The sequence below is a fragment of the Nanorana parkeri genome, unplaced genomic scaffold (assembly GCF_000935625.1).
Source record: "Nanorana parkeri isolate BGI_ZX_2015 unplaced genomic scaffold, ASM93562v1 scaffold910, whole genome shotgun sequence".
Classification (NCBI taxonomy): domain Eukaryota; kingdom Metazoa; phylum Chordata; class Amphibia; order Anura; family Dicroglossidae; genus Nanorana; species Nanorana parkeri.
The window spans coordinates 283,636-309,302 of record NW_017307178.1 but is presented as its reverse complement, the minus strand read 5'-3'; the positions used below and the strand labels follow the sequence as shown (position 1 = coordinate 309,302).

The 25,667-nt window shown below is 40.6% G+C and overlaps 1 protein-coding gene across 2 annotated transcripts in view; it reads left to right on the top strand.

The window, feature by feature from the left end:
• INO80 (INO80 complex subunit) overlaps positions 1-15,354 on the top strand; it is a 74,969-nt gene extending 59,615 nt beyond the window's left edge. Inside the window, exons 27-36 of one of the 2 annotated variants that reach the window (XM_018566046.1) lie at positions 4,744-4,871; positions 5,220-5,314; positions 6,725-6,797; positions 8,064-8,222; positions 9,409-9,511; positions 10,632-10,720; positions 10,892-11,047; positions 11,713-11,872; positions 13,820-14,032; positions 14,121-15,354. In XM_018566046.1, coding sequence (XP_018421548.1) covers positions 4,744-4,871; positions 5,220-5,314; positions 6,725-6,797; positions 8,064-8,222; positions 9,409-9,511; positions 10,632-10,720; positions 10,892-11,047; positions 11,713-11,872; positions 13,820-14,032; positions 14,121-14,335 — 1,391 coding nt within the window. In that variant the 3' untranslated portion in view covers positions 14,336-15,354. Of the gene's footprint in view, positions 1-4,743; positions 4,872-5,219; positions 5,315-6,724; positions 6,798-8,063; positions 8,223-9,408; positions 9,512-10,631; positions 10,721-10,891; positions 11,048-11,712; positions 11,873-13,819; positions 14,033-14,117 lie in introns of both variants that reach the window. The other variant, XM_018566045.1, reaches the window with a different exon arrangement.
• Positions 15,355-25,667: the final 10,313 nt, after the last annotated feature.

Below are 25,667 nucleotides of genomic sequence, written 5' to 3'. Positions count from 1 at the left end.
GAACATAGCAGGGGAACTGAATGAGGCAGTGGAAGTCAGCTTAAGCTGCAAGTTCAAATACAAGGCAGGGTGCTGCAATGCTGAGTAGGTGGCATGGGGTGCTGAGTAGGTGGCATGGGGTCCCCCAGGATGTGGAATCTAAGAGCCAGCTGGTAATCGCCAGAGCTCCTGATGGTGGAGATGGGCTTGGCTGCATGCTGACCCCAGGTCACAATCCCTAGGTCCACCCAACTCACTTAACAGTTTAGGGACAGGATAAAGACTTCCAGGGACAAAGTGAGGCACAGGGTAGACTGTACACAGGGATTTCCGAGGGCAAAAGTGAAGCACAGGGAGCCTGTAGACATGGATTTCCGAGGGAAAAAGTGAAGCACAGGGCAGCCTGTAGACAGGGATTTCCAAGGACAAAAGCGAAGCACAGGGAGCCTGTAGACAGGGATTTCCAAGGACAAAAGTGAAGCACAGGGCAGCCTGTAGACAGGGATTTCCAAGGACAAGCCAAAGGTTCGGTACACAGGAAAACCTCCAGGAATTCAGGATAAATCAATAATGGGGGACTCTGCAACTAGCTTGGGAAAGCATTGCTCGGGCAGCGTGCCGTTTGATGCCCTGGGTTTAAATAGAGACAGGAAGAGGGAGGAGCCACAGGATTGGCCACAAGCGGACTGCACTGATTAGCCGAGAAGCTGCATAAGAAACAGCAGGAGAGGTCGGCCGACGCCTAAAGCTTGCAGACAGGTGCAAGTGTGAGTCAGGTTTAGAGCACATGCCTGGAGGACTACAAGCACCAGCACAGCCCTGCATGCCTGCAGAACCAGGGGTAAGAGGTATGTATATAGTTGTAGAACTACAAGTAACAGCTCAGCTGCAAGTCTGCAGCTGAACTGTGACACAGAGAAGTTAAAATATTTCATAATGTTGGCGTGCCTTCTATGTATTTGCCCCACATCCTGTGTTAATGTATATAATAAGTACAAAAATATATGCATTATATTCCTGGTTTACATCTTGTCATCAGTGTAGTCCCAACTTTACTATATTGTACCAGCATTTGGCAAGTGGTCACTGATGGGTTTCACAGTTTTCAAAGTTTCTTGCCAATGAGCATGTAGTGAAAGAACTCCCAGTGTGTGTTAATGCTTCGCAAGCAATTCTTTCTGCTTTTGAAAACTCCTTAGAATTGCTTTTGTTTTATATATGATTTACAATTTAGTACATATGTTTAATGATAGCATGAATTTAATTTAGAAAGCGGAAGTACCCTCTAATGTTCTAACTACCCCCAGAGGGTGCGTGTATTACTGGTGGAGACTCCTTGCCCTATAACACTGGTAATGTACCGGGTATCCACGGGTGTTACAGATTTGGATCAAAGCAGCAGGTGGCAGTATATCCTACACAAGAATCATTATATGGAGCCATTGGTTTCCTGGTCAATCTGTCTCCTAATATCATGTGAGGTTACTGACTTTTTTTTAAAATCCCATCTGAAGTCCTTTGCCTGTCTAATAATAGTTAATTATTTCAATAATGTGTCTTATAGTTGCCTTGATATGACTAATTCAACGTTTCTGTATTTTGTATAGTCTTTTGCAGGCTGTGCTTAATTTTATTTTGCTGTATTGTAACTTTTGAATTTAGATTTGAAAGGAATGTGTTGAGAATCTTCCCCTCAGATTTGGACCTGTATATAGCAAGGTTAAACATACATTATATGTTCACCTTTCTAATAATTGTTATACGCCTTGTCCCAGCTCCATTGTCTATGGTAGAAAGTCTTCAGAGAGAAAGAGAGTTAGTGTCTAGAACTGCCAAGCCTATTGGTAGGAAGAATAGGGAAGGAATAGAACCTCTTTTTGACATATTGGAAAATCCCTGTGTGCGGACGGCCAATTGCTCTATGTTCTGTGGAGAGAGTGGAATAAATGTTTTACTACATAAGTACCGTATGTTTGTTTTTAGCTGTGAAGGTTGTTGTAGGTCCTGGCAGCTTATGCAGCTCAAGCACCTTTAGTTCATGAAGAGAGGTCTGCCTATGTCTGGCTGCCTTAAAGGAGAACTATGAGATGAGTGATTTCCACTCACCTCATAGTTCTAGCCGACCTGTGAAAATGAGACTGTCACAGGTCGGCTCAGTAGATCGGGAGGTGAGCGAACACATACCGGCGTTCGCTTACCTCTCGATCCTCTCACAGCTCTCTGCCGTGACAGTGGAGGGCCTGGATTCCCCCGCTCCGATCCGCCAGCGCTGACTGGCGGAACGGACGGGGGAGGGGGCGGGTACAGCTGGCTCTGCCTCTAAATAGGCAGAGCCAGCTGTCACTCACGCAGCTGGGCGGATCCAGACATAATTGTCGGGATCCGCTTCAGCTGCGGCGTCTCAGTATACTGCGAGCTACATACTGAGCTTAGGATGACGGGAGGACGGGAGAACTATGGGGAAAAGTCTTAACCCCATAGTTCTCCCTTAAAGAGGAACTTTACCCATATCTTAAAATCGACAATAAATGTTCAGTAATGACAATCTACAAACACATACTTCTAGATAATTGTCGGCTTTTTATTCTTTATACAACTTATTTTTCTTTTCCTTCCCATTCTTCTCACAGTGGCCATTTTTACTAAGGGCAGGTTACTAGATCTCCCTTTACTTCCAGGAACTAGGACATGTGACCATACACTTCATCTCAGGGGAGGAAAATGCCTTTCCCTGAGATCTCGTGAGAATACAGATGAGATTTCCCAGCAATGCTCTGCTGATGTAACCTTCCCAAGATGCAATTCTTGGGTACAGATTACATCACTAATACCCAAGAGGACTGGAAAGTAGAAAAACAATAATTGCACCTAAAAGCAAAATATATTTAACTATTGAATGTCAGATGATTTCATATCAGCATGCAGAGTGCTGCATGCTGTGATCATTGATGTGATTTTTAGTGAAAGAAGGTAAAGGTCCGCATTGAAGCTAAACTCTGGGCACACAAATATGCATTCACATGTATTCCTCAATAGCCACAAAGAATATAAATCCACTCCGTATGCACCAAATAACTTTGCCAACCCAGAAGCCCTCTGATTGGCTGCATTTGCTGAGCAGCAGGTCAGTGCCTCTGCCTCCAGTTCAATGACTGTTTTCTGATCTGATAGTTTTCATCTAAAAACAGTCTGAACCTGTAAAGATACGCTATATTCCCAAAAGTATTGGGACACCTGTCTTTACACGCACATGAACTTAAATGGCATCCCAGTCTTAGTCTGTACGGTTCAATATTGGGTCGGCCCACCCTTTGCCGCTATAACAGCTCCAACACTTCTGGGAAGGCGTCCACAAGGTTTAGGAGTGTGTTTATGGGAATGTTTGACCATTCTTCCAGAAGTGCATTTGTGAGGTCAGGTACTGATGTTTGACGAGAAGGCCGGGCTCGCAGTCTCTGCTCTAATTCATCCCAAAGGTGTTCTATGGGGTTGAGGTCAGGACTCTGTGCAGGCCAGTCAAGTTCCTCCACCTTAAACTCGCTCATCTATGTCTTCATGGACCTTGCTTTGTGCACAGGTGACAACCTATCACGGTACCACGCTTGAATTCACTGAGCTCCTGAGAGCGACCCATTCTTTCACAAATGTTTGTAGAAGCGTCTGCATGCCTAGGTGCTTGATTCTATACACCTGTGGCCATGAGGTGATTGGAATGCCTGAATCCAATGATTTGGAGGGGTGTCCCAATACTTTTGGCAATATAGTGTATCTGTGGCCAATGCTCTTTGGGGTAGGAATATACATCAGCTAGTTTACCCTCCCTACAAAGGCCTAAACATTAGAGGCAACTGTTTTGTGTTCAAACTTGTATTGGGTGGCAGAGATGCCTTTAGTTGGTCGCATCAAGCTTGGCCATCCGCAGTCCTCTTTATCCACGCTTGGCAGTATTACCAACTTGCAGATTAAAGTGTACTTCCACTTTTGTAGTGAAATTTGAGAAAAATCCTCTGTATGTTTGTTTGTTTTGTGTCCCAATTCACACAGCATATCTAAAAATAATATTTTACAAAATATTTCTTAGCTTTCATGCGTCCCACTGGAGCAGGCTTTTTGACAGACGGCAAGCTTCTCTGTACAATATTAAAGTGACAGGAAACCTTGGCTGTCCCCATAGAGAGACTAGGCACACTCTGATCTTCATCTCATTAACATACAATGCTTATAGATCTTAACCCTTTGTTAGGACAGACAGTGTTCAAATCTAGTGTACAACAGGACAGTACAGAAAGGGTTAAATATGGTAATTGTAACCTTCCCAACCCCTTTGCATTGCAGGGTAAAATTCATTATAAGACAAAAACATTTTTGGGAACAGAGCATGAAATACAGTATGTAAGCAGTCATTTTTATTTTAACATGTAACAAATAATAAATAGGTGTTATCCCAATTTGGCAGCAAAAGGGGAAATACACTTTAAACTTTTATTGTATGTTGTTTTATATACAGGGCAAAGTAAAATGGGATCTTGGATAACAATAGTTTTCAAATTCTCATATTACATCCATAATGAGCAAATGTACTACTACTGATATTAAAGAATACAGTTATGCAAATGAGTGTAATTCATTGTGCTATTACTTCATCTATAGTAGGATTAAAGGTATACAAGTGACATGGATACATTTATGACTGTATGCTTTTCAGGGGGGTCAGTCTATGATGAACAATAATGAATTATTCTTATCTTAAATGATATATTCCAGACAAGGAGAGTCTGATCACAGACAGTGGAAAGCTGTATGCACTGGACCTGCTGCTAACACGTCTCAAGTCCCAAGGACACAGAGTGCTTATTTACTCACAGATGACTCGGATGATTGATTTACTAGAGGTAGTATACAATACTGTGTAGTTTACACCTCTGGGGACAAAATGTATCTACTTTTTGACAGCATGTGTACACAGGTGCTCAGTGATCCTCTCTACCTCTTTCGCACAGCTTCAGCGCGGTAACAAGAGCTAAGCTGATGATGCCTAAATGGCAGACTGCACAATGTAGAAAAACACCTGTGTGTTTGACATGCTCCCCGTGGCTTTGATTGAACCCTTCATGCCACCTCATTCTTCTTTTACACACTCTAAGGGAAGCCAATCACAATTGGGGTATAGACATATATACTCAAGGTGGGTTTTTGTAGTTACATCATGTGTATTTTGTTAACACATTTTGTTTTCACAGGAGTATATGGTGTATAGGAAACACACATACATGCGGCTAGATGGCTCATCAAAGATCTCAGAGAGAAGGGACATGGTGGCTGATTTTCAGAGCAGGTAAGCAAATAAAAAAAATATTTTGTATTCACATATTACAGGGTAATAATCTGAACATTGGGTTATTCTGCCACCAGAAAATTGGATACTGGCAAAGTAGATATGCAAAGACTGTGCAGTACAAACCCTTTTGCTCTGCGCATGGTTCTGGTGTTTTTTTGCTATTGTCCTTTGGGGAACAGACATTCTCCCACTGCTTTGAGAGAAGCCAAATCTTTTTACTTTTTATCAAGACATTTTGTTCCTTCTAGCATGGTTCTTCAATTGCTACAGGTTCACTGTGGCCTTTTTTTTGCAGCTTCTGGATTGGTTACTCCTCAGTTTTGCCCTGGGGGACCAAACCCCCTACAATGTATCATTGCAGGCACTGGATCCTGTGTTTGTGCAGCTTCAGTGGCTTGTGAGCATGCTTTGATGGGGTGCCCACACCCCATCAAAGAGCAGCTAATCTCCCAAGGGATCATAACCATGATCCAGGAGGGAGAAAATTTCCAGGTTTTTGTTTTGTATTCTACCCAGCTTGCAGACTCAGCTTAGCATTATTACAGGATGAGCACATTTATAAGACAGCCCACTTCTGCCTGGGGCTTTCTTAGTCTTCTTTTTTCAACGTACAGTTACCATTTGAGCTTTAAAGGAGAACTATGAGGTGAGTGCTTTTCACTCATCTTCATAGTTCTAGCCGACCTGTGCCAATGAGACTGTCACAGGTCGGCTCAGTAGATCGGGAAGTGAGCGAACACATCCCATCGCTCGCTCACTTCTCGATCCTGTCACGGCAGAGAGCCGTGACAGGGGAGGGACTGGATTCCCCCCTCCCGCTCCAATCCTCCAGCGCTGACTGGCGGAACGGGCAGGGGAGTGGGCGGTTACAGCTGGCTCTGCCTCTAGATAGGCAGAGCCAGCTGTCACTCTCGCGCTTTGGGTAACGGGAGGACGCTAGTTTGTGTCCTCCTGTTACTCTTCTGAGAACTATGGGGAAAAGCCCTAACCCCATAGTTCTCCTTTAAACCTGACTGTCAGAAATGTTCCTCAATGCTAGAAGGTTTGACAGGTTTTTAACAGAAAAGAGGCAATTAATCAAGAAAACATGTCCTTGTGCTTACTGTTAAAGGATAACTAAAGCAAAGAATAAAAAATGTATTGGCTTCTGTTGTACATATGCTTTGCCAACTATCTGGCAGATTAGCTTGTGCTCATAGTACACCATTATTTTTGAATGGTCCAGATATGATACCATTTGTTACCGGCTGCATTAGAAGTCTAAAGAGTTTACACTTACATGGAGCAAGCAATGATGATTTTGAGTATAGAGGGAAAATACAAATTCAGTTCAGTATCAGCATGGTCTGTCAGCATTTATTTGTGTGCCATCCCATTTTGCTAAAGGTTATTTCTCTTTTTCTGTAGGACTGACATATTTGTTTTCCTGCTAAGTACTAGAGCTGGAGGGCTTGGTATTAACCTTACAGCTGCTGATACGGTAAGCACGCATTCGATTTAGAAACCTGCATGCGTGTTAGCACTTTATCAAAAATTATTCACTACACCTAAAAGTGATGTCTTTCTTACGGATAAATGCCAGATAGGATCTCAGTCACCCACTTATATACTTTTGGGAACTCTGAAGATGGGGAGGCTGATTTACCATAGGAGCAGAGAATCTTCAATGAATACATTGAGTGAATACTCAATCCATTTATTCAATTTTGTGAAAAGCAAATTCCACTTAACTTTGAATGCCCAATCATGTGCAGATTCAATAAGTAAATATAAATGTGATTGTTATACAATTGGGTCACTGAAATGATTAATTACTATATAGTTGCAGGAACTGTGGAGAAATTTGTCTTCCAAGTTTACAGCAGGAGCACTGGAGTCATTTAATTCCTTTTCTTAGCGGCTCAGGTCACCCTGCACTTCTCTTTCAGAGCTTCTGCTTTGTGTTTAGATTAGATATTGGAAGACTGACACATAACTGTTGAGAGGGGGGAGCAACTTGAAGCAGTACTTCTGCTGTGAAGTTTTAGGGTGACTTGATCCACAGTACCTGCAGCTACATAGATCAGCGATGGCTTATTTTAAAGCTTATTAAATAATTGTAAAGAAAACATAAATCTTTCAATGTCCAAAGTTTGGCCACAGGTTCACTTTAAGTCAGGTAAATGTGTTATATTTTATGTAAATGTTTTCAAATGGCCCAGTAAAAGTCCTGTTTACAGCACTGAACGTGTTACTGCAACACATGTCACTGTACCATGCTTCCATCAGTGCTTTGTGGTGCCATTCATATTGAATAGCACCCCAACACACTAAAGCAACGTACTGGTGTTGCAGCACACTGCAATGAAAGGTAAAGCACTACCATGTATTGCATGTACTACCACCGCATATGGTTCCGAAACATCGCGATTGCTTGTGACACCATATTTATCTGAACGTCAATAAAAGATGGATCGATAAAGCGGATATCAGTATGCTGGTGACCTTACTACTTCTGGTAGTTGTATGTAACCATCCGTTGGCCATTTCAGCACCTACGTGAGCGTTATACTGTGATTTGTCATACAGAATGTTCAGAATAGAAAATTCAAAAAGTGTATCACTGTTTTCTTTTTTTAAATAAAAGATTTTACAATATAAAAGTAAATATAAGATATTTTGCCCTTTAAACATTAAAGGAATATTAACCAAAAATCATTACATTATCCTTTAATTTATTGTACTTGTCGTATTTACCATTTTTTAGGTTATCTTCTATGATAGTGACTGGAACCCAACTGTAGATCAGCAGGCTATGGACCGAGCTCATCGCCTGGGTCAGACCAAGCAAGTCACTGTTTACAGACTGATATGTAAGGGCACAATAGAGGAACGTATCCTTCAAAGAGCAAAAGAGAAGAGTGAGGTGAGAATTAGAAGCCCTCGAAGTTTGGCTCTGATTATGTCCTTGAGATATGTTTTCCTCAGAAGTCAAATTTCATATAAAACCTTACAGAGGTAATTTTGTTTGGCAGCAAGGGGATTAAACCAAAAATGATGGCAGAATCCCCTTCTACTCTGAGTGGAAGTTTTATACATTAACAGAATTGTTCTAGTGTCTTTTTACTATAGGGTTTTTCTATTACATAAGAGGTTTGCTAGAGCACTAGAGGTCTGCAGCATTGATGACCTCAGATATGTAGGCTAAAAAAAAAAAAGGCAGATGTCTTTTAGTGTGACCATAACTATTACAATATAATTGTATGATCTCCTTTAGATTTACAAATAACTAGATATGTGCGATTCGTTTCGCTCCGAATCGAAATTCGGACGAATTTTCGGAAATTCGGACATTCGGATGTTTCCGAATTACAGACATAATGAATGCAAACGAATCCGAATTTCCATTTCCGAAATTCGGTAGCGGTAGTTCGAACGTTCGTTTCGTTTTCTGTTCTTATTAGTTTCTTATTCGTTTAGTTCGTTGGAGCAAAGTGACATTAGAGAAGGAGAAAAATATTTTTCCCCCCTCAAATGTCATTTTGCTGCAAACGAACGAACGAAACGAATAAGAAACGAATAAGAAACTAATAAGAACAGAAAACGAAACGAACGTTCGAACTACCGCTACCAAATTTCGTCCGTATCCGAATTGACTTTCACACCCGAATCCCGAAAAACGAAATAACACAAATCCGAATTTAAAACGAAACGAAACTAAACAAATTTTTTGGCAGTGCACATGTCTACAAATAACTGTTTTCTGAGGGAATCCATGATTTCATATAATTAAATAAGACAATTTTCGGTAGACCATTGATTGCACACATGTTTTTTTTTGGCAAATTTAATGGGGGTTGCACAGAGATTGTACAATTGGATTGTAATGCTGTATAACCTATATTCTACCACAGTTTGGTGAATTTGTTTGGGTATGCAGCTGATCATGAAGTGCATGTAGCGGCATTATTGGACAGAATCTTTTTTTTTTATATGGGAAAGCTTCTCTTTCTTGTTTGAATTGTTTTTTGAGAATGAATACCTATTTCTTGAAGCAACATTATTCTTCTTTTCTTCCCAATTACTAGTGATCTGTCTATCTTATTTTGCAGATCCAACGAGTGGTAATTTCTGGAGGGAATTTTAAACCCGACACTCTTAAACCAAAAGAGGTGGTCGGCCTGCTACTGGATGACGAAGAGCTAGAGAAGAAATGTATGTAAATGAGGGGTTTCTGCTTAACCACTTGAGTCTCGGTGCCTTTTCCTCTCTTTCAACCTTTCAGTTCCAAAGCATTCTTTTTGTGTTTTTTTTTTCTGGACAGATAGGATGTTAATTTGGTAGCAGATTTGGATACATATACTGTTATGTTTTTAGGACTGATAGGGAGTTCATTTGATAACGGATTTGCATACATATATTTTTTGTTCCAAAATGTAGTAAGGTTGAGAAAATATATAAAAAATAGAGAAAAATAAATTTTCCTGTAATTGCTCCTAATCGAGCTTTTATGTTATTTATGCAGCTTTATATATTCTAAAAAATATGTTCAACAAAGCCTTCTGAGTAAGAGGATATTACATAAGTGTGATAAAGTTCAAAGTCATAGTACACTTTCATTTTGGGAGGTTTTTTCCCCTTTCAACTTATGTTATAACACGCAGGAAAAAATAATCTGTTTGTGTGAGTTGTTAGAGTAAAGGTAAGATGAGATCAAGCCGGGTTTGGCAGACAGAAATTGGCACGACTGGTACATTTTCACAGGTTATAATAGCAATTTGTTTTGCTATATCCGAAAAGCATGCAATAGATTACTATTGAATCTACTGCTGCTGCTGCAGGGAATATCAGGGCAGATCTTGTTCAGCTCTCCTTTATTTATGGCTTCTGGGCTTACATGACTTTACAAATGATGCCAGGGCTTTTCCATTTAAGCACAATGCAAAAGCCTTGTGTTCCACTGTGCTGCTGTGAAGCTGTATTATTGAGACTCTGCAGCAGAATCACAAGCTTTGGACCTGATCAGTTCAGCATTTGGGCTTAGTGCTAGATGGTGCCCATAATTGGCAGCGTATTGTTCCAGCAAAAACCCCCACCTCCCTGATACCCACCACAGCCACTGAAACCAGGTGCCATTTTAAATGGTGCTGCATGGAACAGATAACTGCTAAACCTGTGCTTTGTTTAAATGCCACCTGGGACTAAAGTAGTTAAGATGTACAAGTGGTCTTTAGGCTATTGTGAAAAATAACTCAAGAGATGCGATGAGAGATAAATCAGTTGTGAATCTGATTGATATGTAAGCAGTTACCGAAACTGTATGTTCTGTTTTCAGTACGCCAGAGGCAAGATGAGAAGAGGCAGCAAGAAGAGACTAACAAAGTGAAAGAGCGCAAACGGAAAAGGGAAAAGTATGCAGAAAAGGTATTTTTTTATTGTTCTCTTACTATCGTGATGGCATGTGTTGTTTTGTGTTGATTGAGGTAAATTATCACTTCAATGTTTCTCTTCGTATGATCACCATAGTAAATATATAGCAGATTACTTTCCTGGTAATAGAGTTGCATTTCAGCTCTCTTATGTATGCACTTCCAGAAGAAGAAAGAAGATGACACGGATGGAAGAAAGAAGAAAGATGGAGTTAATCTGGTCATCCCTTTCGTTCCCTCCGCTGATAACTCAAACCTGTCTGCTGATGGAGAAGATTCCTTCATCAGTGTGGATTCTGCAATGCCAAGCCCCTTCAGCGAGGTCAGTGTAGTTCAGCAAAATAGCATCAATATGTGTGCTTTCACATTCAAGCGAAGTGTGGAATAATGGCAGAAGTGAGGGTTAGAATAAACCATTATCACCCTTGGGTTCTCATCTGATTGGTATATCAATTAGAAAAAAATAAGCGATAAACTAGATATATCAGGGAAATCTTCCATTTATTGTAGCCCTGGTTAGTGTTTAAATTCAGAGTACCATGGAGAATTTTATAATAAGAGAATGCTTATTGACAAATGTACCATAAAATATAAAGTGCTCATGGTGTGTGAAACAAGAATTATAATTTTATAGGACTGTTGTCATGTGTAGCTAAACCTTATACGTGGTATTTTTCTTAGCATGGCATTGGAAGCAGCGGAGTAATGTGTGCCAGCAAAATGGCCAGTTCTTTCCCATGTTTTCTTTATACAATACCTAACCATATTGTGATAGCTTCATGCACACATAAACAAGGATGATCCTGGGAACAAATGGAACCATTCAGCTCCAGGATAGTTTGTTAATCATTGTTAATGTGTTTTCTGTGTATATTATAGGTCTGATTTACTAATCACACGCACTAGTGGTGCAGATTGATTAGTACTTCTAGTGTAAAAAAGCATAGTACTAGTAAAGTACTGTTTGTGTACTTTTTCGATTACTAGATATCCATCAGCAGTGAACTCCACGCAGGATCAATTGCAATGGATGAGAGCAGTAATGACATGCTGGTGATAGTGGATGACCCTTCCTCTTCAGCGCAACAATCCAGAGGGACAAACTCTCCAGCATCCATTACTGGTTCAGTCTCAGACACACTTAATGGTGAGTATTAAATATTTGGGTCAATCTTTCAGGCTAAGGTCATGTGTTTTATCAAATGCTGTTTTTTTTAGTTTGTTGTCATTTTTAGTTTTGCTAAGATATATAACCTAACAGGTCATTTATTTCATGAATAACAATGAGGAGTGGCATTCGTTAAGAATACTGAGTAATATGCCCATTTCTATTTTTTAAAACACAATTCCTTGACCACTAGAGGGAGATGCTTTATACTAAAGATTTTCTTTTTGCAATAATGCATAAAAAACAGGGATTCATAATCTTCTTACCCTCATGTTAGCACATTCTGGCCTTCTCCAAATGGATCAATTACCCAACATGCTTGATACATTTGTAGGCAATTATTACAATACAAAAAAGAAAAAAAGATTTGCTTGAAATGTTTTTTTAAAGACAATCTAATTGAGATGGACTGAAAATTGAGCAAAAGTCATAAGCAGTGCCCAGATATCTGTAATGCTGGGCATCTAACCAATCTCTTGTGTTTGGCTTCTTGCTACAATTAAAAAGTAGAGAGAGAGAGAGAGAGAGACCCGACAGTTCAAGGCAGAAAAAGCTTTATTTGCCAAAGCTCAATAAATGTCTGAGAACACCGACATTTTTATGGAGGAATCTTTGTTTCAGTAAAGAGTTCCTCTCAAATTCGCCTGTCAGCATACTCTATTGATTCCAAATACTAAAAATCCTTTCATTCAACATTTTTTGTTGAATGTATTGACCTTTGAGGCATTGTATTTACAATGCCTCACAGGTCAAATCTGTTCCATTTTCTTTTTCTCGTTAATTTTAACTTTCCAAAAGAGGACTTATAAAGTCACTCAATATATTAAACTAAATGAAGGTTTTAAAAAAAAAAATTATATTCTTCCTATTTTGTTATACCAAAAAAAAGATAAAAAGAAACCAACAAGAAAATACAAAGTAAGATAGAACTGCCACAAGTCTGGTGTGTCGTCTCCTTTAATGTCATTCTGTGCTGTTATTCACTTATACCTGTGTCTCATCTATTCTGTGTTTGTGGCTATTTAGAGGTTCCACCCTCACCAGTTAAGCCTGGTGCATTGACATCAGCTTTTGATCCTAATATGTGACCTGTAATGGTTTCCCCTTTTGATCCTAATATATGTCCTGTAACGGCTTCAGCTTCTGATCCTGTCTGTATGTGTGTCCTGTTGCTCCTGATTATGACCCTGCCTGCTGTGTATTGACATTCTTTTTGTTCCTGTATGTGGTTATCCCGTGGGTTGCATACTAGTCGTTGTCCTGCCATGCAAGTCCACCTGTATCTCTGATGGCTCTGGGGCAGACCAGGGGTTGCTAGTCTCTCCACCCCACTAAAAGGCATTTTCCATCAGCTGTCAACATGGTATACTGCTAGAAAATTCTGCAAGCACTGTAGCTGCTCTCCTGTGTTTCTGCACTATGTTCAGATTTCTGGTCTTGCTCTGCCCTGGTTTTCTACTATGTTCCTGTAATCAAGTTAGTTTGCCCCAGGACCCCCCAGAACTAGCAAGCGCTCCCTGCTACCCATGATAAGAACGACCTGCAATTAAAATATAACCTCGTATACAACCAATCCAGCCCCCCTACAGGTTTCAACAATGGCTGTCAACTTTTAACTACAATTAATTTTGATTGGATAATTACTTGCTGTACGCAGTTTCAAGTCTCTTACCTAGTGCTGCTGTTTACATTAGAAGCACCTTTGTCGTAGTGAACTTGACTGTATTACCTCTTTGCTTGTTAGAGAGAGACAGCACATTTTCACTTCATTTAATGAAGCTCTTTAATGAAGCTGTGGGAGAATTAAAGAAATCTATAGTCTATTAAAAGTGTTTTACTACAAGTTATGGAACTTGTTGTGTTGCCTTAATAAAATGTAATATTCTTTAAACGTTGGTCTTTCTTTGTATTTTCTTTCTTGAATAGGAATTTCCAGTCAAGATGCACAATATGGTGGGCGAGGATGCTCAAATCGCAATAGAAATCGAGCCAAGGCTGGTGGTAGTGGCCCAAAAGGTGGAAAATCCCGAAGTCGCAAATCCACTGCTGGCAGTGCAGCAGCAATTGCAGGGGCAATGGCAGGGGCAGCTGCGGCAACTGCAGCAGCTTATGCAGCATATGGATACAATGTATCAAAAGGTATGTGCCAGCATTGTGTGCAGTCAGTGTGCAAACCTATTTGATTCTGTCTGTTTAGTTTAATTAGTGTAATTGTCTCTTTTTGCAGGTCTACCAGCAAATAGTCCCATTCAGTCTTCTCTGTTACGAACTTCTGGCATTTCAGACTTTGGCCCAGTAAACACCTCCTCTCCAGTTACCTCGCCCATAAGTAAAGGAAACAATGTATCTGGCACTTCTAAAATGAACAACCCCCTCTGCTTAACACCGGAAACCCCAACACGAAGACACAGTAAATCTACTGGAAACCAAGGGGGGCTGTAAAGTACTAAAGCCTATGGGCATGTTCATCCAGGTAGTTCTATAGATCAAGGTCTTTTAAAATGGACAGCCAAAGATCTACAGGAGGACATCCTCAAACACATCCTTTAAGTCTGTGCACAACTCTCAGATTGTGAATTCCATTGTCTTAAAGTAAGGCAACCTTTGATGAAACATCAACTTACATGATAGAGTGTCCTTGCAGAAGCATTTCATGTGCCTGGCACCAGTTCTGGATATAGGATCTCAGTGAGAATCCCTGGCTTGAAATCAATAGACTTGTAGCAGGTACAGTGCTGTCGTAAGCTCATCCGTAATGCAGTCGCTGCTTTTCAATTTATTTCTTACCTTCCCCGATTACAGGATTGAAGATATATTAGCAGCTATTTTGCAAGAGGCTTCCAACTTGTCAAACTTTAAGATCTCTTAAAAAAGTTAAGAATCCAGAGGCTCATCCTTTGTTTATTTGTTCAACTCTTTGAAGGCCATATATTCATACTGCTGTGTTCATCAACGTAAACCTCAGTCACATGTTGGGTTTTTATACAAAGGTTGATTGCATTTCCAGGAGCAAAACTGCTTGGTTTCACTGAGAGACACTTTATTCTGGATGTGGTTATTTGCTGATGCCTCCTACCTCCTTTTCACATATGCAGAATTATTGCTCTTCATTTCAGTCTTACCCAGAGATTAAGAATTCGAACCTCTGCATTAGATGCCAATTTCTCTGTGAACTTTTGATGGCTTCAAACCCTTTTGCTGCAGATAGGACCTGCAACAAAGTGTAAAGATAAAACTCTGCATTGATTTGCACACATACATTTCAGACAAGCATATCACAAGTGTGTGTACATACACAACAGCGGGAATCTAAGCAATGCAAAGCCTTTTCTTCTTTTCCTCTTTACAATGTGTTGTCTATTTTTATATCTAATTTGTATATATGTATAAAAAGAGGCACATCTTTCTTTTACTAACTGGAGACAAAACAAATCTGAATAAATGAAAGATAATTTTAGGTACTTTTTGCACTTGTATTTTTCCACTTATTTGTGTACATACTATGGCAGACACATGTTTATACTACAAAAATATTTTCACCTTTGTAAACAATGAAGATAGTTGGAAAATCGCTCCAGCAGCCATGTCTGAGAAGCAAAAAAAATAATGTTTTCTATCTATCGATCGATCGATCGATCGGTTTAGACCCATTCTCCTACATAAGTGATCAGTCCTGAGTAGCAGCTTAGAGCATGTGGTTATTCACAGTCCTTTCCAGCTACTCACAGTACAGGGGAATTTGAGTCCAACCTACTGTGTGTTAGAGAAATTGTAGTTTTTCTTTTGCTTGCCAGAAGACAACCACGGGGAATGAATGTAGCTGGAAATCACATGTACTTCCTCTCAGATGCAACGCCTTCCTGAACCCTCACCTGCAAAAACCTGTCTGGGTTTCAGGAGTACCTTGCCTCTTACCTTGAGCCTATAGGTTTCCTTACAGCCATGCGGTTGTAACGTGTCTGATTCTAGATATGTTTTTTCCATTTCTCAATGTGAACAAGCTGTTTGTCCCCCGCAAACTTGTTCCAGAGCCTGTATCATAGGTGGGGGGGAAGCCACATGTGAATTCCCAGGTTCAGAACCGAACTAGAAAAGTTTGTCTCTCTTTAACGGAAACAGTGCAGGCTTTTGTGGCTCTGTAGGCGCAGCACACCCTGATCTACAGGTGAAACTCGAATAATTAGAATATCGTGCAAAGTTCATTTATTTCACTAATGCAACTTAAAAGGTGAAACTAATATATGAGATAGACTCATTACATGCAAAGCAAGATAATTCAAGCCGTGATTAGTCATAATTGTGATGATTATGGCTTACAGCTCATGAAAACCCCAAGAACCCCAAATCCACAACCTCAAAAAAGTAGATTATTACATGCAATCAATAAAACAAGGATTGTACATAGAACAATATCGGACCTCTGAAAAGTACAAGCATGCATATGTACTCAGTACTTGGTTTGGGCCCCTTTTGCAGCACTTACTGCAATTACTTTTGCATGATATTCTAATTATTCGAGTTTCACCTGTATGCCTTTTTTCCCCCCTAAAACTTCTTCCTTGTCTGCTTCACAAGATTGTGGCAAGGGCCTTCCAGTGATCCTTTTCAGACTGGCCCAGGCAGATGTGGTACGCAGAACTGGTAAGACTCTTAGCAGACACTCAGAGGGCTGTACTGGATTGTTAGGATTTTCTGTCCCAAGGACCGATTTGCCATCTTGCTTCACTGCCACTGGATTTAATGTTATACCTGTGAATGCCTAGGATCTGAGGGAGAGGGGCATCTCTGAGTCTGTGATTCTAAAAGCTCAAAATTATTCTTCTTGCAAGGTCTATCATTGGGCATGGAAGGCATACTTGTGTTAGTCTTGGGGCTTGCACCCCAGTAGTTTCTTCTGCATCTGGGTCTGGACCAGTGTTTCAGAGACTGTTAGATTCTTACTACATTCATTCCCCGTGGTTAAGACCTTTGTACAGCGAGTCTCCCAAGAATCTCTCCCCACCAAGTCCCCCGTGACTCTGGCATCTAAATCTTTTTTTTTTTCTTTCTGTTCTTCAGGAACCACCATTTGAACTCATTAAAGACATGCCTCTCTCTACTTTCACGCACAAGGTGGTGTTTCTTGTAGCCATCAGCTCGGCAAGCTGAGTGTCTGAACTGGCAAACTTATCCTACAAGGAACCCTTTTTGGTTCTGCGTTGGGACAAGGTGGTGTTAAGCACCTAGACTTTCTTCTTGCCTAAGGTAGTTTCTGCTTTCTGCCTCACCCAGGACATTGTTCTTCCATCCCTCTGTTCACCAAAAGGAAATTTCCCTCTATTGTCTGGACGTGGTTCAGACTGTGAGACTATCTCACAGCCACTGCGTCTTTCAGGAAGATTAATTTATTTTGGGTAATCCTAGATGGACTACATATGGGTGCACCAGCTTCTTGTTCCACCATCTGTAAGTGGCTCAAGCAGACCATCATCCAAGCATATGGTCTCAAGGATTAAGTTCCACCTTTTTTTTGTCATGGTGCACTCTACTAGATTGGTGAGTGTTCCTTGGGCTTTTCAGCATCATGCAACTGTTCCCCAGATTTGTCAGGCTGCTACCTGGTCTTATGTTCACAGGTTTTCTGAAATCCTATCAAGTGGACGTGGCAGCGGTATCTGATGCCAGCTTTAAGGCCCTTTAGGCAGCTGTTTGAGCTGAATGCAGTCCCCAGTTCACTGTTGTTTTCTTTGGCCTGTTAGTATTTAATTGCTATGTTGCTTGCCCCTCAGTTGGGCTGCTTTTGGGCATTCCAAAGGTTAAGTTGAACCTCAAAACCTTCATTGAGGTTACTGTGTCCCTCAGTGGATGAAAAATCTTTATCACATGACAGGAGGTCACAAGAAAAATCCAACGTACTTCAGAACACATTGCTCCCCTTTAATCATGTCCAAGAAATAAAATAACATAGGATTATGTAAGATAAAGATCCTTTTAAGAAAGCGCATTGTAAGATGTCCTAGTACATACCATAAATGCAAAGTTATATAAAGATTAATCATGGTAAACATAGTAAATAACATAGACATGACATCATATTCACGAAGAGTAGAAACGCATAATAAGATAATGAGAATTAGTTAAATATGTGATAATAAAATTTAGATAATAATGAGGTAATGCAAAGAATAGTCAATAAATGTATAAATAAATATAACTGGTAATAAATGAATTAAAGTTATATGATTATTAATGTAATCAGATATGACAATTTAATAATCATGACCGGATGCACCAGATTATAATACATAGATGACTACAATATCCATAATCATAATTACATATGAGAACGCCTATTGTTGCTATAACTAGTAAGATATTCGATCTGCGCCTTAGATACTTATAGTAAATAGGAAGGATACTGGACTACAGATTGTAAAGTCAAAGGCTCTAGTAGGAGAAATAAACTGTATACACAATGAGGAAGCATAATATACATATTCACATGGTATCAATGTGAGGTAAAGGATAAAAACAGCGTATTAGAATGAATGAAAGGATGTTTGTTTTTAGGACAGAGTAGTAACAATATAGGAATGTGTTACAAGGCAGTGAGGGGTTAGGGAAAAGTAATGAGGTATGATGATGGTGCCCGTAGTCGCTGGTCAGGCAGCGCCTTATCTATCTAAGAGCCGAGTTTAAATGAGAGAAGCAACAGCCATTCCAGAACACAGAATAGCTGAACTTAAAAGTTTCAACTATTCTGTGTTCTATTAAAAAAACACCATTTAGTTCATCTGGGTTCAGCAGGTATTAACTGAAGAGTTTATATGAGGACCGGGACCAAACGGCATAGTGATTTTAGAGCCTCATATCATACAGGGAACTACAAGTCCCAGCATGCGCTCATTGTCCCTGTACAGTCCCCCATATCTTAGTTCCCTGAGTGATATTTGGGGGGCATACAGGGACAATGAGGGCATGCTGGAACTTGTAGTTTCCTGCGTAATATTTTTTTTTTTTTGGGGGGGGGGCAACATTTTGTTCTGCCCCGGGCGTCCGTTACTTTGGTTACGCCCCTGGTGTGATTCCCCTCATGTTAGTATTAAATACACCGTTACATTGGTTGTCACTGTAAGTGTTTCCTATACGTTGATTGTTAGTCGTGAGTGCCCCTTTTTCTTGGTGGTCATTGGTGAGAGTTAGGTCAAATAGAAGTGATGATAATTTCTAGATCTACAAGAATTTAAACCTATTTCTATGTAAAGTGACATTTGTGTTCTGTAGATAGAGAAGGGGAAGATGTAAGGTAAGCATTAACATTTGGTTTAATTGGATGTGGAATCCATGGGGATTTTGGAATGAACAACCTAAAGTAGATTATTAGGGATGCACAGATACTTTTCGAGTACCAGTGCCGATACTCTGCATTTTCATGAGAACTACCAGGGTTGCAGTGGTTGCAGGTGGGACCTGGCTTTGGCACTCCACCACTGTCCTGAAATCATTAGTCAATATTGTTTTAGAAAAATTGTCACATGACAATAAACAAAAATGTATCAGTACTCGTACTTGTAAGTACTCGGCAAGTACCAGTACTCGCAAAACTGGTATCTGTGCATCCCTTTATTTATATTTATAAAAACAAAATCGTACATTAAAACAGAGATGTACAAATTCCGGGAGCTCCGTGTGCTCCTTACAAATGACAGCTGCCTCCTATTTTTTTAATTTTTCTCTAGTCTAGTCTTGGAGCTCAAAAGTATCGGTACATGTACTTGTACCGAGTACTGTACTTGGTATCTGCGCAACCCTATAGATTATGACACCTAAGTAGTGAAGGAAGTTAAGCCATGACAGCTGAGAGCCTCCAACTTCCAAACCAAGTCAGCAATTGCAGTTCTTATATTTCCATCCTTTCATATTCCTTTTAAATTATTAGCACAATTAGAGGATAACATCCTGCTGAAAGTGGGTTCATATCCTCAAGCCTGGTTGCTACGCAGTCTATTGTATCCTTTCTATGGATTAATTGAAGCAAAATGTTGGATATATTAACATAAGGGCTGCTACCATTTGGGAACTACTGGGATATTCCACATACACTTTGCTTCCCTTTTAGATGTACCTGATATTCTGAAGAAAACATTTAAAATAAAATGTAAGTGTTTCCCACGTGCTAAGTTGCCACTTTTCATTGTGTAGTATAAACCCTGATGAGGTCTGTGGGAATCCGATGAAATTCCAAGGTGTTATGCTCAGCTGCATACCTAGATTCTGCCCACTAGACCATGTTATGGGCATACGACAAGCAACTGTCCAGATCATGTGTGCACTGAGTCATAGTGGGGTGTTTGCGCAAAGGAGAGCAACATGGGTGTTATGAATGTAATGTATGTAAAGTGCTGTGTACATTGACGGCACTATATAAATACCTGTGATAATAATAATGTCCTAAATGCTGTAGGAGCTGAGATTCTGTGCTGTGGGGTAATAAGGATTCCTGTGTGAATTTCCAGTATTACGCTATTATAGTGTTATTGCACACGGGGGGACTCTTGAGATATTTACTCGTGTACTAATGCATCAGAGACTTGTGAATGAGTCCAACATGTTTTATTTTGCTCCATTTGTGCAGCATGAGTGATCATCTGTTTAAGAGTATGCCAAATTCCAGCAAACTGAATACAGTACTATACTAGTCTATACTTTGCTATAAAGGACCAGTTACACCAGTATTACAATTATACTGGACATTCAGGCTTCCCAATTATGCAATTACAGGCATTGAAGGAATTTGTTCTTCATAGGAATAGGGAGGCTGCATTTCTTAAGTGTTCTTCTGCAAACGCTCGGTTTTTTGGGGGGCTGCCATGCTAACCAAGCGGCTTTTGTTCCAGGTCAGTGACTGAGCAAGTATTCTTAGAAGGTGGTTATCAATAGCAGCCCCCATATGTCTTCCAGAGATGGTTTATTTTAAAGGATAAGTAAACCCCAAAACAAAAATGTAGTGTAGGTCAGCTTATCCTTGATGTGGTGGCTGCATTTGTTTTCTTTTTTTGGGGATCTTGAATGGAGATGGTGGTGACTGCTATTACCATGTATTAATACTGGATGAAAGGAAAGTAGGATGTTACCAGTAACCAATCAGAATAAAGAGAGGCCGTGTTTGTGCGTGTGCATATCGAGCAGCCTTTCTCTAGGATGCCTCCTGGCTTCCTCAGGGGTGCCTTGACATTTTCACACAGTCATTTCCCTGATGTGAAAGAGGGGGCATTTGATTTTGAAGAGGCTCTCTTGATGTGAGGTGGGGACTCCTGATGCAAAGGGGGAGTCTTATGTGAAAGGTGGCACTCTGATTGTGTTCTTTCGTGGGGTTCCCTCTTAAAATTCATACCAGACCCCTATTTGGAATAAGGGTCTGATATGAATTTTCGAGGAACCCCACATCATTTTTACATTTTAGACTGGGGCGCCTCAAGATTTTGTTTACTTTTAAAAGGTGCCATGGCTGAAAAAAGGTTAAGAAATGCTGATATGGCCAGCGTTGTACAGATCGGTGGGAAGCACTGGTTTCCACTAACACCAGATAAGAAGACTGGGAATCCATTTACGTGTTTCCCTATATATGTTATTATTTGGTTTGGGAAGAGGCTAAAGCTGGCCATAGACAAGTAGAATTTCATTCAAAGATACTCAGGTTCAGAGTGTTTATTCAATTTCCATTAGTGGGGTCTAATGGATGTTTCTTTTTGATGGAAATATTTTCTTGTTATTTATCTGAATGCTGGAAATTCTAATATTAAATGTGATTTTTCACTCGGGGAAAAAAACGCACACAGTAATGCACATGTGCCAGGCACAAAAGGAACCTGTTTGATATGTCCGGGATTCCATTCAGATAGCCGGTCTGGATGACCATTTTTGAAATAATTAGTTTGCTCCATGAGGGCAAGATGGAATCCTCGGACAAACGATTTCAGACAAATGTTCCAAGGAAAATCTAACAGTGAATGGCAGCTTTAAATCATCTTACAGCAGAACAGTTCCCAGATCACATTGTGGTAAGATACCATGTGGTGCTGGCAATTGATTTATTACAGGAACTGCTGGAGCTCATAAAAAAAAACAAATAAGAATACACACAGCAAATCATTTATGTTAATTTCTGCCTTTGTTGAGTTCAAATTTATATTGAGGGGAATTTTATCAAAACGGGAGCAGGCAAAATCTGGAGTAGATGTGCATGGCAACCAATCAGCTTCTCTCTTCAGTTTGTTCAGTTAAGAATTGAAAATGAGAGGGAAGCTGATTGGTTGCCATGCACAGCTGCTCCAGATTTTGTCTGCCCCCGTTTTGATAAATTCCCCTCATTGTATCATGTGCAGTCTATAAAATGCAAGTAACTCTGACATTGATGTTGACAACATTTGTTTTGTAGTCTAGCCTTTAATTGAAAACTGTTGAGAATCCAGAACAATGTGTATGTTCTGGATTCTTCCTTCTTTTAGAAAATACTAGTTGCCTGTCATGGTGACTTCTGGCTTTAATACGCAAGTCGTCTACCCAGAAAATAGAGATCAGCTTTGGCTTCCTTGGTTGCACCCTTCGTATAGGTTGCAAAACATAGCCAGACAGCTAGTATTCTACTCCGCAACTCTCCCCCTCAGTGTCCTTGCGTGTCACTAATCTACTAACTGACATATCTATCTGGATGTCGCAACACTTCTTAAAACTCAACCTTTCAAAAACTGAGCTCATGATATTTCCTCCGACCCGTGCACCTTCCCCCAACTTTTCCCTTGAGATTGTTAACACAACTATCCAGCCCTCCCCCCATGCCAAGGTCCTAGGTGTCATCCTTGACTCGGACCTCACCTTTCTCCCCCACATCCAATCACTATCCAAATCATGCCGCCTCCACCTTCGTAACATCTCCAAAATACGCTCCTTCCTCACCAAAGATACCACAAAATTGCTCATCCACTCCCTTGTTATCTCTCGTCTTGACTATTGCAACTCCCTCCTCATTGGCCTACCTCTACACAGGCTATCCCCCCTTCAGTCTATCATGAATGCAGCTGCTAGGCTCATCCACCTAACCAACCGCTCAGTGTCTGCAACCCCCCTCTGTCAAGTGCCCCCACTGGCTTCCTATAGCCCAAAGGATAAAATTCAAAATATTAACAACCGCGTACAAAGCCATCCACAACTCTGGCCCCGGCTATATCTCCAACCTGGTCTCAAAGTATTACCCTAACCGTCCCCTCCGCTCTTCACAAGACCTCCTGCTTTCCAGCTCCGTCATCAACTCCTCCCATGCTCGCCTCCAGGACTTCACTAGAGTGTCTCCCATTCTATGGAACTCTCTACCCCAACCTGTCCGTCTATCTCCCACACTGACTGCCTTTAGGCGATCCCTTAAGACTCATCTCTTCAGGGAAGCCTATCCCACCTCAACCTAACCACTGAACAATCACTTTCTCAAACAATCATCCCCGCACAGCTACCTCCTCATGTATCACTTGCCCCTCCCTTTTAGATTGTAAGCCCTCACGGGCAGGGCCCTCCTTACCATCTTGTCTTAAATTGTATTGTGACTGTAATGTCTTCCTTATATTGTAAAGCGCTGTGCAAACTATTGGCGCTATATAAATCCTGTATAATAATAATATTTTCAGGAGGTGGTCATCAATGACATAGCAATACATAGCAGCCCACAGAATTCTCTCATAAGGGGTTTACTTTAAATGTGTTATTAAATAAGATGTTACTAAAAAGCTGCGCATGATGATTTCAATACACTATTTATTACAAAGACCAACTCATAAATAACGTCCGAGAGCAAGATTAAAAAGACCCACTGTATGCTAACGTGCCATGTCAGGATGTGGAGCTGTCAGAATTTTCCTCAGCACAGTATAAGCTATTTTAGTCATGTACAGGACGGCGGTTATACTCGAGGTAATCAGTTATCTGCGTGTGGAGAAAGTGAATATTTTGAATGCCATTATCAGCACAGCCCTCAGTTAGATAAACAGACGCTAGGATGAACTCAGTGAACCAGTCCCTGCTGGGGACGTCCTCTCTGAACTTAAACTTCTAGATGATAAACCTTCTTAGAGACATGAACTTTATGAAAGTTGCTAGGAAAAACATACAGTCCATACAGCTACTTGAACTTGAAAAGTGAAGATAATATACTGATACAAGGAGTTAAATATTAAGCGGATTAGGGCAATGTAATAAAGGAAAGTTGTCAAATTATATGGCAAGTAATAAATGTAGACGGTTCGCCATTAAACTGTGCTTATCAGCATATCCCTAGTTATCTAATACAAGTATCAGGTATGTGGATCTTCTCACACAAGTAACAAAAAACAATAACAGAAGATGTAGCATGTTATGAAATGGTTGCTGGATCTTGAATGGATATGGTGGTGACTGCTATTACATTTAGGGGAAGATGATTTGTAGCACTTGGAAGGAACAATCTGGAGAAAACTCTAAAATTTCCTTTGACACATTGGAGACTTCTACTTGTTATACCTGCAACTGGAGAGGCTTCATATCATCAACAATCTTTGGTGTTATTACTTACCTCTTCTCCAGATGTGTAGAATGCCTCCTTGTCATTTGCAGTGACATGGTGGATAGGTGGCAGCCAGGTACACTGTGTGTACACCATTCCAGTGACATTGACGGTGCACCTGGCTGCCACCCATCCACTATTACCGTAACACCTACAGGCACTGTAAGTGTCACTGGAATGGCGGATAGGTGAGAGTATCCCTGGAACGTTGTGTGCACCTGGCTCCCACCTATCCACCATTCCAGTGACACTGACAGTGCACCTGTCTACCACCTACACTACTGTCAGTGGAATGGTAAATAGGTGGAAGTCAGGTGCACACATCAACCGTTTAATTGACACTGACTGCATACACTGACTGCATCTACTAATGCACAATGTCAGATGCTCACAGTTTGCAGTGAAATCAGAGTAAGCAATTTCAGTACAAGAGAGAAGCCGGTACAACTGTGCAGGACTGAAGCTAAGACTGGACTGATGCTAGGACTGGAGTTCAGCTTTAAGGCATGTCCTAACCAGGTATTGGTATACAGTGATTTATGTAACTCCTGCCCCATGTTTTTGATGTTCTTTGGTATACCATCCCAAACACAAATGTCACAGGAAGTTATTTCAGAATGTTCACAACTGATGCAATACATGTTTCGATGTATGACTGATTGAACTCTATGGGGAATGGAAGGAACTCAAGAAGACAATCTTCCTTCCCAGATTTTCAACAAAATATTTCCACGTTGATTAGGACAGACAATGGTCTGAATGTCCTTACCTGGTGTACCCCTTTCTCAGGTCACCAAAGACACAGGGTAGTTCTTCAAAGGACTTTAAAGGTCTGTATGGATAGGGAAGCACAATATCAAGCGTTTTTACCAAGGACTGGACTTCTGCATCCTTTCCCTGCCCTTACATCTACCTGCATGTCCTGAAATTCAGACTATGGGTGGAAAGCCATCATAGAAGAGGTGGCACAGATTTTAAAATCTTTAACTGCTGTTACTAAGGCCACAAAGCCAAAGAGAATTGAGTATTTTAAAGGAAACGGGGGATCATTTTTAATCCTACTGAAGCCCCATATATACATTATTTTAGGACTAAAGTGTCATTCTTCCTTACCCAGCAACTGCAGTTTTCTGAGTTTGTCCCTCGTCAGAGAGCCTTATGCTGTACTAGGACTGATTTGGGCACCCTGTTTGCCCCACAGTGCAT